General features: G+C 39.2%; 1 protein-coding gene across 1 annotated transcript in view; it reads right to left on the reverse strand.

The window, feature by feature from the left end:
• LOC133623099 (transmembrane protein 132C) overlaps window positions 1-16,517 on the reverse strand; it is a 397,905-nt gene that overhangs the window by 315,900 nt on the left and 65,488 nt on the right. Inside the window, exon 2 of the mRNA XM_061986091.2 lies at window positions 8,882-9,770. Coding sequence (XP_061842075.1) covers window positions 8,882-9,770 — 889 coding nt within the window. The remainder of the gene's footprint in view (window positions 1-8,881; window positions 9,771-16,517) is intronic.

Raw genomic sequence — 16,517 nt, forward strand, 5'->3', positions numbered from 1 at the left:
TGGCATAAAACACGTCCTAGAAAGTCGGAGAAAGTTATACATGTAAACAAACTACGGTGAGTTCAAGGACCGCCAAAATTAGTAGGACAAAACGGCGCTCGCCAAATACTCGAATCAGTGAAGCATGTTTAATATAAACAGTGTGCTTTATAACAATTAGGGAGGTTTGTGTCATGTTTGTCCTCCTACAGAAACCATATTAAAACAAAAAATATATTTGTTTCCCCCTCATCTTTTTCCATTTTTTATACATTTTTGAAAAAGCTCCAGAGAGCCACTAGGGCGGTGCTAAAGAGCCGCATGCGGCTCTAGAGCCGCGGGTTGCCGACCCCCGGTCTAGCCTGATGTAGACATTCCTTTACCACTGACATCACATGGATAAGACATTCTGGAGGAAAGTTCTATGTTTAGATGAAACAAAAATTGAGCTGTTTGGCCACAATACCCAGCAATATGTTTGGAGGAGAAAAGGTGAGGCCTTTAATTCCAAGGAACACCATCCCTACCGTAAAGCATGGTGGTGGTAGTATTATGCTCTGGGCCTGTTTTGCTCCCAATGGAACCGGTGCTTTACAGAGAGTAAATGGGACAATGAAACATGAAAATTAGCGTATTTTTCGGACTATAAGTCGCAGTTTTTTAAAATGGTTTGGCCGGGGGTGCGACTTATACCCAGGAGCGACTTATGTGTGAAATTATTAACTAATTTCCGTAAAATATTAAATAATATTATTTAGCTCATTCACGTAAGAGACTAGACGTATAAGATGTCATGGGATTTAGCGATTAGGAGTGACAGATTGTTTGGTAAACGTATAGCATGTTCTATATGTTATAGTTATTTGAATGACTCTTACCATAATATGTTACGTTAACATACCAGGCACGTTCTCAGTTGGTTATTTATGTGTCATATAACGTACACTTATTCAGCCTGTTGTTCACTATTCTTTATTTATTTTAAATTGCCTTTCAAATGTCTATTCTTGGTGTTGGCTTTTATCAAATACATTTCCCCCAAAAAATGCGACTTATATATGTTTTTTCCCTTCTTTGTTATGCATTTTCGGCCGGTGCGACTTATACTCCGGAGCGACTTATAGTCCGAAAAATACGGTACCTCCAAATTCTTCAAGACAACCTAAAATCATCAGCCCGGAGGTTGGGTCTTGGGCGTAGTTGGGTGTTCCAACAGGACAATGACCCCAAACACATGTTGAAAGTGGTAAAGGAATGGCTAAATCAGGCTAGAATTAAGGTTTTAGAATGGCCTTTCCAGAAGTCCCGACTTAAACGTGTGGACAATGCTAAGGAAACAAGTCCATGTTAAAAAACAATACATTTAGCTGAACTGCACCAATTTTGACAAGAGGAGTGGTCAAAAATTCAACCAGAAGCTTGTGGATGGCTACCAAACGCGCTTTATTGCAGTGAAACTTGCCAAGGGACATGTAACCAAATATTAACATTGCTGTATGTATACTTTTGACCCAGCAGATTTGGTCACATTTTCAGTAGACCCATAATAAATTCATAAAAGAACCAAACTGTTTTTTTGACCAACAAGAATGTGCTCCAATCACTCCATCACAAAAAAATAAGAGTTGAAGAAATTCTTGGAAACTCAAGACAGCCATGACATTATGTTCTTTACAAGTGTATGTAAACTTTTGACCACGACTGTATTTGCAGGAACCACAGACATTTGATTAGGATGTAAATGTTATGTTAAAAGCCGTGCATCTGTTTTTGTTGTCCTATTTAGCAAATAATTAGTCACTGAAAACGCTGTTTATTTTTCTTTATGTGGGGAAACAAATTGGCTTGACCTCGCACTGCAGCGTCTCCTTCAGGTTATAAATGTCGTAAACAAACGTAATTAAGATCAGCTTCAGTCGTTACATTAATGGACTCGATTTTAATGGGCATCCTCATTTGCATCACATGCTAATTATCATGATCATTTTGGATCATCTGTGACCTGCAATTACTCCCCCACCCTAACCCCCCCATCACACACACACACACACACACACACACACACACACACAAAAACATTTATCCGTAACTCTACAGTACGTCCTTTTATTTCACTCTGGGGGGTAGTTAGCATCATTTAATTGAAAAGATTAAAAGCAACAACACATGGCGCTTATGCTGAACTCGCCAACAAAAGATGTACAAGTAAACGAGCAAGACTTCATTCACCTGCCACTATATTCGGTAAAAGTGTCCAATGAGAGCCTACACACATATCAACAATTCTGCCTTCAGCAACCCGCGACTCTTTAGTGCCGCCCTAGTGGCTCCCTGGAGCATTTTTAAAAAATGATTGAAAATGGAAAAAGATGGGGGGAAAATAATGTTTTTGTTTTAGTATGTTTTTTGTGTGAGGACAAACATGACACACATCTTCCCAATTGTTAGAAAGCCCATTGTTTAATATGTTTGTGTGTATGCTTCGCTGATGAGAGTATTTGGTGAACATCATGTACATGTAAAATCTTCCACTCCTTTTTTGTCTCATTTTGTCCACCAAACGTTTTGTACTGTGCGTGAACGCCCAAAGGCGCGCTTTGTTGATGTTACTGACTTGTTGGAGTGCTAATCAGGCATATTTGGTCAGTGCATGACCGCAAGCTAATCAATGCTAACATGCAATTTAGGCTAGCTGTATGTACATATTGCATCATTATGCCTCGTTTGTAGGTATATTTGAGCTCATTTAATATCCTTTACTTGTATCGTCTTTGTATATACATTAGTTGTGCATGTCTCATGACACATTATCTGTATGTAATATTGGCTGCATTTCTGATAGTTGTTTGTGTGCCATGTTGTTCCAGACCACAGCAAACATTACCTACCTTGCCAAAGATTGTAATAAAGCTATTAAAAGAAGACAGCCTGCCGTTTTCTTTAACTTGGACACACACATCTATACCTTTGGCCATTAAAAGCCAGTAATTTCCAGGAGTTATCTCACCTTCTGAGTCGCCTCTGATTTACTAATGGTTTCTAATGTTGTAAAAATGTGTAGAATAAATATTACATTTCAACATTTCTGATTTGCTTCAGCCTGCGACACATTGTCATTTTGATAGTAGGCTATTATAGCTAATATAGACACTTACTGTACGTCATGTGTTGCCTTCATTATAAGACTTATATACGGCTTTTCATTTTTTGCGGCTCCAGACATATTTATTTTTTGTATTTTTGGTCCAATATGGCTCTTTCAACGTTTCGGGTTGCAGACCCCTGCACTAAAATAACGCATCGCAACTATGGCTGCCATTAGACCAGTGGTTCTTAACCTGGGTTCGATCGAACCCTAGGGGTTCGGTGAGTCAGGCTCAGGGGTTCGACGGAGGTCAAGACACACCCGACTCATCGTGTAAATAAAACCTTCTCCCTATCGGTGTATTGCGGATACGGCAACAGCAGAAGTCAGACTGATTTGCAGGTGTGTAATTTGTTGTGAGTTTATGCACTGTGTTGGTTTTGTTCTTTGAACAAGGTGATGTTCATGCACGGTTCATTTTGTGCACCAGTAAAAGAACATGGTAACACTTTAGTATGGGGAACATATTCACCATTAATTAGTTGCTTATAAATTGCAAATTAGTAACATATTGGCTCTTAACTAGTCATTATTAAGTACCGTATTTTTCGGAGTATAAGTCGCACCGGAGTATAAGTCGCACCTGCCGAAAATGCATAATAAAGAAGGAAAAAAACATATATAAATCGCACTGGAGCCCGGCCAAACTATGAAAAAAACTGCGACTTATAGTCCGAAAAATACGGTACTTATTAATGCCTTATTTGGCATGGCCTAATTATAACCCTAACCCTCTAACCCTGGCCCTAACCCTGTAACCCTAACCCTAACCCTAACCAAATAACTCTAAATTAAGTCTTTGTTACTTAGAATATGTTCCCCATACTAAAGTGTTACCAAAAACATATAACTTTGTCTTGAATTTGAAAAAAAACAACATTTTATTTTTCACTAAAGAAGGGTTCGGTGAATGTGCATATGAAACTGGTGGGGTTCGGTACCTCCAACAAGGTTAAGAACCACTGCCTTAGACGGCCACTTGGAACAGTGAGTAATGAATGAATATAAATGTACTGTATAAGGATTCACCTTATATTATTATTATACATTTGCATATTTTGTATGTACTCTGTAGGTAGGCAGATCAGTCGCCAGATTTTTGGTGTAGAATTTACGATGATTTTTTACTTTTTTTTAAACTATGAATTAGGGCTGGGCAATATATATAGAGAGTTTGTAAGATATATCGATATATTTTTAAACAAGATATGAATTAAGAAAATATCGATATAATTTATTTCACGTTAAAATTACCAAACACCGCTTATTTGTTGTTTTCCTTGTTCTTCCCCGCTCCCCCTCCATGGGCTACTAAACACCTCCCTCCTTACAAGACACGCTGGCACGTATAAAAACATCCATGATTGGTTGGTTGTTTACTATGGTGAGTCACGATTGGTTAGGGACAGGCCAATCAGAGGCAAGATAGGGCTTGTCATCGAACCAGGAAAATAATTAAAAAGTGCCTGCCTGCAAATGTATTTTTTTTATCTGAGTTTGATACATTTTGTATTATTTGCACGACTATTATTGTTATTTTACGTATACATTTTTATTTTTTTTATTTTATGTATGTTATGTAATTCTGTACTACTTAAACAGTTTATTTTCTGTGCTATTAATACCCATCTTGACTAACTGGGTTAATAAAAGTGTTTACAGTACAGAAATCATTCACTTCAATTTCACTGAATATCGCTCAAAAATGAATATCTTTATATGTATACTTTCACGGAAAAATGTATCGAGATATATATCGAATATCGAGTTTAAGTAAAAATTAGAGATGTCCGATAATGGTTTTTTTGCCGATATCCGATATTCCGATATTGTCCAACTATTAATTACCGATTCCGATATCAGCCAATACCGATACATACAGTCGTGGAATTAACACATTATTATGCCTAATTTTGTTGTGATGCCCCGCTGGATGCATTAAACAATGTAACAAGGTTTTCTAATATAAAATTATGAAAAAAAATGCCAACATGGCACTGCCATTTTTATTATTGAAGACACAAAGTGCATTTTCTTTTTTTTAACATGCCTCAAAACAGCAGCTTGGAATTTGGGACATGCTCTCCCTGAGAGAGCATGAGGAGGTTGAGGTGGGGGGAGGCATAGGTGGTGCGGGGGGTGTATATTGTAGCGTCCCTGAAGAGTTAGTGCTGCAAGGGGTTCTGGGTATTTGTTCTGTTGTGTTTATGTTGTGTTACGGTGTCATTCTTGTTTGGTGTGGGTTCACAGTGTGGCGCATATTTGTAACAGTGTTAAAGTTGTTTATACAGCCACCCTCAGTGTGACCTATATGGCTGTTGACCAAGTATGATTTGCATTCACTTGTGAGTGTGACAAGCCGTAGATTTACACAGCGCCGTTTTAAAAAGTCATACATTTTACTTTTTGAAACCGATACCGATAATTTCCGATATTACATTTTAAAGCATTTATCGGCCGATAATATCGGCAGTCCGATATAATCGGACATCCCTAGTAAAAATGTATCGAGATATACTTTTTCGTCCATATCGCCCAGCCCTACTATGAATGGAAAAACAGTACCACTATTTTTTTAAATGGTAAAATGTGGGCGACTGAACGGTCATTATCTTACAGGGGGACGATTAGCGCGGTTGGGAGAGTGTGCCAGCAACCTGAGGGTTCCTGGTTCAATCCCCACCTTCTACCATCCTAGTCACGTCCCTTGTGTCCCTGAGCAAGACACTTCACCCTTGCTCCTGATAGGTCCTGGTTAGTGCCTTGCATGGCAGCTCCCGCCATCAGTGTGTGAATGTGTGTGTGAATGGGTGAATGTGGAAATAGTGTCAAAGCACTTTGAGTTCCTTAAAAAGGTAGAAAAGCGCTATACAAATATAACCCAAGTATAACCCAAGTAACCCAAGTACAGATATCTATGGTTCTTCCATTTATGGCATATTACTGTAAATAAAACAACAGTACCACTGTTATTTTACGGTACATTTCTGGTGACTGTGTTTACGATGTATTACTTATATGGAATGCCACAAATATTCACAGACACAAGGTAAAATGCTGTTTTTGTTTTTTATTGTAGCAACATGGTGCTTAAAGGCCTACTGAAACCCACTACTACCGACCACGCAGTCTGATAGTTTATATATCAATGATGAAATCTTAACATTGCAACACATGCCAATACGGCCGGGTTAGCTTACTAAAGTGCAATTTTAAATTTTGCGCGAAATATCCTGCTGAAAACGTCTCAGTATGATGACGTCGGCGCGTGACGTCACGGATTGTGGAGGACATTTTGGGACAGCATGGTGGCCAGCTATTAAGTCATCTGTTTTCATCGCAAAATTCCACAGTATTCTGGACATCTGTGTTGGTGAATCTTTTGCAATTTGTTCAATGAACAATGGAGACAGCAAAGAAGAAAGCTGTAGGTGGGAAGCGGTGTATTGCGGCCGGCTGCCACTACACAAACACAGCCGGTGTTTCATTGTTTACATTCCCGAAAGATGACAGTCAAGCTTTACCATTGGCCTGTGGAGAACTGGGACAACAGAGACTCTTACCAGGAGGACTTTGAGTTGGATACGCAGACACGGTACCGTGAGTACGCATGCAGCTGCGGCTTCCAAACATTTGATCGCTTGCCCGTACGTGCGTGCCGCTATGTGCATGTCACGTACGTAACTTTGGGGACTTTGGGGAAATATATGTGCTGTATGACCTTTGGGGAGGTGAACGGTACTTTGGGCTATGGGATTGAGTGTGTTGTGCAGGTGTTTGAGTTGTATTGGCGGGTTATATGGACGGGAGGGGGGAGGTGTTTGTTATGCGGGATTAATTTGTGGCATATTAAATATAAGCCTGGTTGTGTGTGGCTAATAGAGTATATATATGTATTGTGTTTATTTACTGTTTTAGTCATTCCCAGTTGAATGTCAGGTCCCACCCGCCTCTCACAGCATCTTCCCTATCTGAATCGCTCCCACTGCCCTCTAGTCCTTCACTCTCACTTTCCTCATCCACAAATCTTTCATCCTCGCTCAAATTAATGGGGAAATCGTCGCTTTCTTGGTCCAAATCACTCTCGCTGCTGGTGGCCATGATTGTAAACAATGTGCGGATGTGAGGAGCTCCACAACCTGTGACGTCACGCTACTCGTCTGCTACTTCCGGTACAGGCAAGGCTTTTTTATCAGCGACCAAAAGTTGCGAACTTTATCGTCGATGTTCTCTACTAAATCTTTTCAGCAAAAATATGGCAATATCGCGAAATGATCAAGTATGACACATAGAATGGACCTGCTATCCCCGTTTAAATAAAAAAAATCTCATTTCAGTAGGCCTTTCACGTTTTGGAGTGCACCAACGGGACTTTTGTGTGTGTGTGTTGACATTTAAGTTTGATGCAATGTTGTGTTGTTTGGATAAAAAACAGATTGTGTAGCTATTATCTCCTTGTTATGTCGGTTTGAGATATATATATATATATATATATATATATATATATTAGGGGTGTAACGGTACGTGTATTTGTATTGAACCGTTTCGGTACGGGGGTTCCGGTTCGGTTCGGAGGTGTACCGAACGAGTTTCCACACGGACATATTAAGTAGCGTACTGCACGTGTAAACAATGCACACCGAGGCACAACACATGGCCTGCTAGCCGCTAACGGGCTACGATAGACTGACCATACGTCCTCTTTTCACCGGACATGTCCTCTTTTGCGGAGCTGTCCGGGCGGAGTTTCTTAAATGCCTCGAATGTCCGGCATTTTGAGTTAGGGTTGCGTGTATTTTCAATGTACGTTCAGGGTTAAGAAGGGGTTGAAAACAAAACAAATTGTGCGGGCATCAGCATGCGTCGCCAGGCTCTGCTTTTTATCCATAGATTTATCAGATTTAATTTTTTATTATCTATAGCATGGGTGTCAAAAGTGTGCCCCGGAGGCCATTTGCGGCCCACAGCTAATGTTTTAAAGGCCCACGGCACATTCTAAAAATTACTATTAAAATAAACAAAAACATAACAAAAGTGAAATAAAAAAGCTTAAAGGTGAAATGTAATTTAGAAAAAAGTTGCAATGTTGACTAATAAAACAAAGCTGTTTTTTTTTTTCTTTCAAACTGTCATTGCTCAAAACATAATATTGAATCAAAATCAATGTTATTATGAATTATTGACCTATCCAAGGTTCCCATTAGAAAAATATTTTTGGTGGAAGATTTTGCAAATTTGGTAAATAAATAACCCAAAAATTTATATTTTTTTGTTTTCTTACAGTACCAAAAATGAACCGAACTGTGACCTCTAAACCGAGGTACGTACCGAACCGAAAATGTTGTGTACCGTTACACCCCTAATATATATATATATATATATATATATATATATATATATATATATATATATATATATATATATATATATATACATATATATACAGTATACAAATATGTTGTCTTCAAAGTGTGCAGTTTTTTACTAAATTACTAAAATGTATTCTAATGGGGTATGTACCAACTTTTAGGTCTATGAATAGATTTACGTGGACCCCGACTTAAACAAGTTGAAAAACGTATTCGGGTGTGACCATTTAGTGGTCAATTGTACGGAATATGTATTGTACTGTACAATCTACTAATAAAAGTTTCAATCAATCAATCAATCAATCAATCAAACGAACCATGTCCGAGAACCAGTTAATTCGTGAATTGAGGTTCCACTGTATCTACATCAGAAAGGGTTCAATCTTACCTGAGCGTAAACATCTCCACGGTAGAGTAGGCTGACACTGTGACGTAGGTTGAGAACGTTTCTCTCTGATTCACTGGTGTGGTCGGGACCAAAATCATAAAGTTATGATCCAGCCTGTGTTCAGCCAGTTGGGGTGGAATAGGATTCCGATAGAGCCTTACACCGCCGATCCTTCTCAGGGGTGTGGAGGTATAGGACCCAAACAGCCCTTCCTGGCTTGAGCGGATGAAGTTGTCCTTCTTGGCCTCCTCCGAGTGGCATTCCCCTCCCTCGGTGGATTGCAGGATGTAGTAGAGCTCCACTGGGGTTCCCTCAGAAGCTTCCAGGTTTTTTTGTCGTCCTGGCACAATGCTAGGCGGGCTGAACCAGCTCGCCAAGGGCTCCAGCTCGGCCACACAAAGCCCTAGCGCCCCCTTCAGCAGGCAGGTACCGTGCACCTCCTGGGTCTCATGGAAGGCAAACATGTGCACGCATGGTAGCTTGTCGATAGTGCTGTAGTCATCCCAGTCCCTACCTGCGATGTAAAACAGGACTTGGACTTTGGGCTTGGCCAGGTGAATCTTTGTATTCATGATGAAAGTCTGAACTTTCCAATTAAAAGTGAAAAGTGATGACGCGGGGAAAACCCCAGGGCTCTGGAGGAGCTCTAAAGGGACCGGCTGCTCCACAGAGAGGGGTCCGTAGCTGGAGTTGACAGAAGGTAAATTCCGGGCCTGGTGGACGAAGAAAGGCTCGGTGCGCGACATCAGGCTAGAGTTTCTCATGAAGTCTTGATTGCTTTCTTTGAGGAAAAATGCCAAGTCAGTGTTGAGCACCTGGTAGTTGACAGGCAGATATGTGGGGATTGAAGTATATCTCTGCAGACCCTCTACGACGCGGCAGTCAGCCACTGCGGGAAAGAGGAGAACAGCCGAGTCAGGAGTTTGTGGGGATTGACAGCCATGTTAAGTAGCACTTAACTAACTAACTTTAATCATTACAATTTCATTTACTTGGCAATCAACACTCTATTAAAGTTAAAGTACCACTGATAGTCACACACACATTAAGTGTGGTGAAATTACCCTCTGCATTTGACCCATCCCTTTGTTCCACACCCAATTTTGTGGTTTAACCCCCAATTCCCCAATTCCAACCCTTGATGCTGAGGTAATGGGTCTCATTTGTATAGTCCAGGGGTCGGCAACCTTTACCAGTCAAAGAGCCATTTTGACCCGTTTCACAAATTAAAGATAACAATGGGAGCCACAAAAATGTTTTGAAAAACGAAATAACACTGCATAAAAAGTATTTTTTTTGCTTTGTGCTATGTATAAACCAGGGGTCACAGACACGCTGCCCATACCTTACTATGGAATTTGAATGCTGGTGCGGCATGCGGGTTTTATATAAATGGCGATTGTCAGCGTCATGCGTGCCGTGATGGTACAGCATGTCGCACCCACTACAACCAGCGTGCATGATCAACTTCACGTTATATGGGGCTTCCACTTGCTCACGTAGGTGACAGCAAGGCATACTTGCTCAACAACCACACAGGCTACACTGACGGTGGCGGTATAAAAAAAAAAACTTTAACACTCTTACAAATAATGCGCCACACTGTGAACCCACACCAAACAAGAATGACAAACACATTTCGGGAGAACATCTGCATTGTAAGACAACATAAACACAACAGGACAAATACCCAGAATCCCATGCAGCCCTAACTCTTCCGGGCTACATTATACACCCCCGCTACCAAACCCCGCCCACCTCAACCGACGCACAGAGGGGGGGGGGGGGGGGGGGGCATAGGTGGTGCGGGGGGTGTATATTGTAGCGTCCCTGAAGAGTTAGTGCTGCAAGAGGTTCTGGGTATTTGTTCTGTTGTGTTTATGTTGTGTTACGGTGCGGATGTTCTCCCGAAATGTGTTTGTCATTCTTGTTTGGTGTGGGTTCACAGTGTGGTGCATATTTGTAACAGTGTTAAAGTTGTTTATACGGCCACCCTCAGTGTGAACTGTATGGCTGTTGATCAAGTATGATTTGTATTCACTTGTGAGTGTGAAAAGCCGTAGATTTTATGTGACTGGGCCAGCATGCAAAGGCAGTGCCTTTAAGGTTTATTGGCGCTCTGTACTTCTCCCTACGTCCTTTTACACAGCAGCGTTTTAAAAAGTCAGAAATTTTACTTTTTGAAACCGATACCGATAATTTTGAAACTGATACCGATAATTTCCGATATTACATTTTAAAGCATTTATCGGCATCACTAGTAAAAATGTATCGAGATATACTTTTTCGTCCATATCGCCCAGCCCTACTATGAATGGAAAAACAGTACCACTATTTTTTGGTGGTAGCAGGGGTGTATAATGTAGCCCGGAAGAGTCAGGGATGCATGGAATTCTGGGTATTTGTTCTGTTGTGTTTATGTTGTGTTAAGGTGCAGATGTTCTCCCGAAATGTGTTTGTCATTCTTGTTTGGCTGTGGTTCAAAGTGTGGCGCATTATTAGTAAGAGTGTTAAAGTTGTTTTATATGGTCACCGTCAGTGTAACCTGTGTGGCTGTTGAACAAGTATGCCTTGCTGTCACGTAAGTGCAAGCGGAAGACGCATACTGCATAACAAGGGGTTGGGCTGGCACACTGTTAATGCAGCTTGTAGAGGGCGCAAAATGCTGTACCATCATGGCACGCCCTTATTATAACTGTAAGGGTGAAAATCGGAGAATATTAATCCCGGGAGTTTTCTGCGAGAGGCATTGAAATCCGGAAGTCTCCCGGGAAAATCGGGGAGTCAGCAAGTAAGCTGCCGAGCCGCATCAGAGTGATCAAAGAGCCGCATGCGGCTCCGGAGCCGCGGGTTGCCAACCCCTGGTATAGTCATTGGTAGGGATGATGCTCGAAACCGGTTCTCCCGGTTGTTCGATAAGAAAAGAACCGATTCCATGGACTCTAATCCCTTTTTGAGAACCGGTTCTCGTTATCGAGGCCACTATAGTAAAGAAAAAGAGTTGGTTCTTTATTCGAATCCCTGGGAACGAATCCCTTCCCATAGGAAATGCCCTGTGGCACGTCCCAGAAAATGACGCAGCTCAGTCATTAGGCGGCAGATACAGAAGCAGCAACAAGGTTTATTATATATATACTTTTCTGTATTACATTTTCGTTACTTTAAATTTACAACCCCCTGGCGCTGTTTTGTACTGTTTTTGTACTGTTCTGTACTGTTTTTGTTTCTCGTCTGTTTGTAATTGAAATTCAAAAATAAAGGTTTTAAAAAAAAAATGGACTGCTTCAACCTGCAGCGCCAATTCCAGTGATAGTGCTGGTGAGTAACTAATGTTAACTGTTGCCGGTTAATTTCCATATCTGCTTACTCGTAGCCTTTAGGCTAAAATAACGTTACCTCTTATGTCAACCAGGACTGCAGTAATGTTAGCTAGACTAACGTTACCTACACATAGTCAGTGGCTAACGGTAACGTTAACGTTAGCCTTTTTGTATGTGTCTGATAACGTTAACGTTATCTTGTAGCCTACACCAGTGGTCCCAAACCACCGGGTTGCAGCCCGGTACCGGTCCGTGGATCGATTGGCACCGGGCCGCACAAGAAATTTAAAAAATATATATATACCGTATTTTTTGGACTATAACTCGCAGTTTTTTTCATAGTTTGGCCGGGCTCCAGTGCGACTTATATATGTTTTTTTCCTTCTTTACTATGCATATTCGGCAGGTGCGACTTATACTCCGGTGCGACTTATACTCCGAAAAATACAGTGTGTATATATATATATATATATATATATATATATATTTTTTTTTTTTTTTTTTTTTTTTTTTTTTTTATTAAATCAACATAAAAAACACAAGATACACTTACAATTAGTGCAACATCCCAAAAAACCTACCTCCCCCATTTACAGTCATTCACACAAAAGGGTTGTTTCTTTCTGTTATTAATGTTTCTGGTTCCTACATTATATATCAATACAGTCTGCAGGGATACAGTCCGTAAGCACACATGATTGTATTTTTTTACGACAAAAAAAAATAAAATACCATTATTATTTTTTTTTTAAATTATTTTCAGTATTGTGCCCAAGGGACTGATTTTATTTAACACTATATTATTATTTATACACCTATAGTGATTACGGAGACAGGTTGTTTTTATGTTACTGTATATATTTGTTTTTCTGAAAAATCCCACTTAATATACTTTGGGTAACAACAGTCAATATTTATTTATTTTATTTTATTTTTTTAGGGCGGTAACAACAGTCAATATTTATTTATTTTTTCTTATAAAATAAAAGTGAGCTTTTGTTAAACCAAATATTATTGTTTTTTTTTCCATATACAACAACCTGTCTGGATTCGATAAGAGAATCGATAATGAATCGGTTCGATAACAGGATTCGATAATGGGCTTGAACTCCATAATTTCTTATCAAACATCATCCCTAGTCATTGGTATGACTAGGCCAGGGTTTGAACTCACGACCTACTGATCTCAGGGCGGACACTCTAACCACAAGGCCACATATATATATATATATATATATATATATATATATATATATATACATATATTTATATATATATATATATATATATATATATATATATATATATATATATATATATATATATATATATATATATATATACATATATTTATATATATATATATATATATATATATATATATATACACATATATATATATATATACACATATATATATACACATTATATATATATATATATATATATATATATTTGGAGCATGTCAAAATATTTTTTGGCCAAATTTAAAGGACTTTATTTTATTTTATTTATTGTTTTTTTGTGCAACACATTAATCTTTACAAAAAAAGAGATGTGTTTCACCAGATTTAGCTACATCTACTTTCCATCTGGACAACTGGCAACATTTAATTGTACTGTTTAGTTGTGTTTATGAATTAAACAGTTTAAACTTTTTTTTTTTTTTTTAAACCAAGATTTTACCAAGATTCTTGACCCTAAATGTATTCAATACTAAAATTAACAGTTAAATAATGGCATATTGGCCTCGCTGCTGTCATTTCCAATATTGGCAAAATGAGATTTTTAGTAAAAATCCAATTGTTGGGTGACTCACTCGCACTAATATGCAAGATAAAATAGTTATTCCAGTGCTGTCCAATTATACATTTGTTGGCCAGGTTGATTACACTTTTGAATGTTGAACTTAAACCACAGTAAATTAGATGCTTGCATAATTTGAATTAACATGAAAGACCCCAATCATCTACTTTCGGCTTCACCCCGTTAAGGGTCGCCACAGCAAGTCAATTGCGTGAATGTTGTGGCTTACTTTTTACACCCGATGCCCTTCCTGACGTCACCCTGATAAAAATAACTCCCAAACGTATTTCTACTGGTTTTTAAAAACAAGGTGTAGATCGACTGTACCACTGATTTTCTTTAATATAATTAATATATTATTTCAGTCGTCCCTCAACATGGCAAATTATTCATTTATTATGTACTTTTTTTTGTTTTTGCCCTAAATTGAGTGTTTGCTGTGAGTTTTATGTTGTGCTAATTCATTAATAATTGCCAAGCAGAATGTCTGTTTCAGTATTAAGGGTCTATCTTCACTGCGACAATTTGAGATTGTCGCAGTGATCAAATGGATCAACTTTTTGATGGACTTCATCTCTAACTCCTGCCTCATCAATAACACATCTCCACATTGGTTGGTGAGACGTTGGCAAGAGCAATATCAAAGGACAAGAGCTGGAGAGTTGGCGTAGCACTTCAGGCTAATGAGACTGCTATAAACTATCAGATATTACAGCTGTGGAATGTCAACGCGGACACGGAATGCTAACATCAAAGCTTACTATCGTAGTTGCGACTGAAACAAATGTAAATGGGATTGCATGGATGTCATTTCATTTTGAAGGGCTCTAATAATGTAAAACAAAACGTATTAAGAAGGTTGTATACAGTGTTTTAATGCTCTACAAATAAAACCATATTTGATTTATTACTAATAATCTTCTTTGCAAGAATGTATTTATCGGGGTCATGTCTGGTCTCAATTGACCACGATAAATACTGTAAATACGCCATAAAAATCATAAAAGCAATGTTAATGTTCTTCATTCTAGACACCTGCACCTGTCCATTTGTCGAAGGAGAGACAACGAGAATGCGGGCTCCCATGGATATGATAAAAAAAAAGGTAGCGCGTGCTATCGCCCCATAGATCGTCTGTGCCAGTGCATTGAGCAAGTCAAACACTGGATGTGCCAAAATCCATGGTTAAAGTTGGAAATGTCCGATAATATCGGACTGCCGATATTATCGGCCGATAAATGCTTTAAAATGTAATATAGGAAATTATCAGTATCGGTTTCAAAAAGTAAAATGTATGACTTTTTAGAACGCCGCTGTGTACAGAGCGCCAATAAACCTTAAAGACACTGCCTTTGCATGCCGGCCCAGTCACGTGAATGCAAAGCATGCTTGGTCAACAGCCATACAGGTCACACAGAGGGTGGCCGTATAAACAACTTTAACACTGTTACAAATATGCGCCACACTGTGAAACCACACCAAACAAGAATGACAAACATATCTCGGGAGAACATCCGCACCGTAACACAACATAAACACAACGGAACAAATACCCAGAACCCCTTGCAGCACTAACTCTTCCGAGACGCTAGAATATACGCCCCCCGCTAACCTCCCCAAACACACCTCAACCCCGCCCACCTGAACCTCCTCATGCTCTCTCAGGGAGAGTTTGTCCCAAATTCCAAGCTGCTGTTTGAGGCATATTAAAAAAAAATTAATGCACTTTGTGACTTCAATAATAAATATGACAGTGCCATGATGGCATTTTTTTTCCATAACTTGAGTTGATTTATTTTGGAAAACCTTGTTACTGTATTTTTCGGACTATAAGTCGCAGTTTTTTTTCATAGTTTGGCCGGGCTCCAGTGCGACTTATATATGTTTTTCTTCCTTTTTTACTATGCATTTTTGGCAGGTGCGACTTATACATCGGTGCGACTTATACTCCGAAAAATACGGTACATTGTTTAATGCAGTGTTTTTCAACCTTTTTTGAGCCAAGGCACATTTTTTTCATAAAAAAAATACGGAGGCACAACCCCAGCAGAAAAGGTTAAAAATTTAACTCCACCAGGTTGTCGTGCCTTATTTTGAGTTTGTTGTTGTTTGTTTGTAGTGCTTTAGTTCCTGTCTTGCGCTGTTATTTTGGTGACCGTTCCTGTTTTGTTGGAGTTCTCCTGTAGCAGCGTCACGCCTTCCTTTGAGTGGTATTGCCCGCACCTGCTTTGTTTTCGCAATAAAGACTATTTAAGTTGTGCGTACACCATCCTTCTTTGTGGGGACATTGTTGATTGTCTTGTCATGTACGGATGTGCTTTGTGGACGCCGTCTTTGCTCCACACGCTGTAAGTTTTTGCTGTCATCCAGCATTCTGTTTTTGTTGACTTTGTAGCCAGTTCAGTTTTTCTTTTGTTTTACATAGTGTCGGAGGCAGATATTTACATATATCTGTATTTAAGTGTTACTTCTTTATTTTTTTAATCATATTACAAAACAGCTAGTGTTCT

This window comes from Nerophis lumbriciformis, linkage group LG12 (assembly GCF_033978685.3).
Source record: "Nerophis lumbriciformis linkage group LG12, RoL_Nlum_v2.1, whole genome shotgun sequence".
In the NCBI taxonomy this organism is placed as follows: domain Eukaryota; kingdom Metazoa; phylum Chordata; class Actinopteri; order Syngnathiformes; family Syngnathidae; genus Nerophis; species Nerophis lumbriciformis.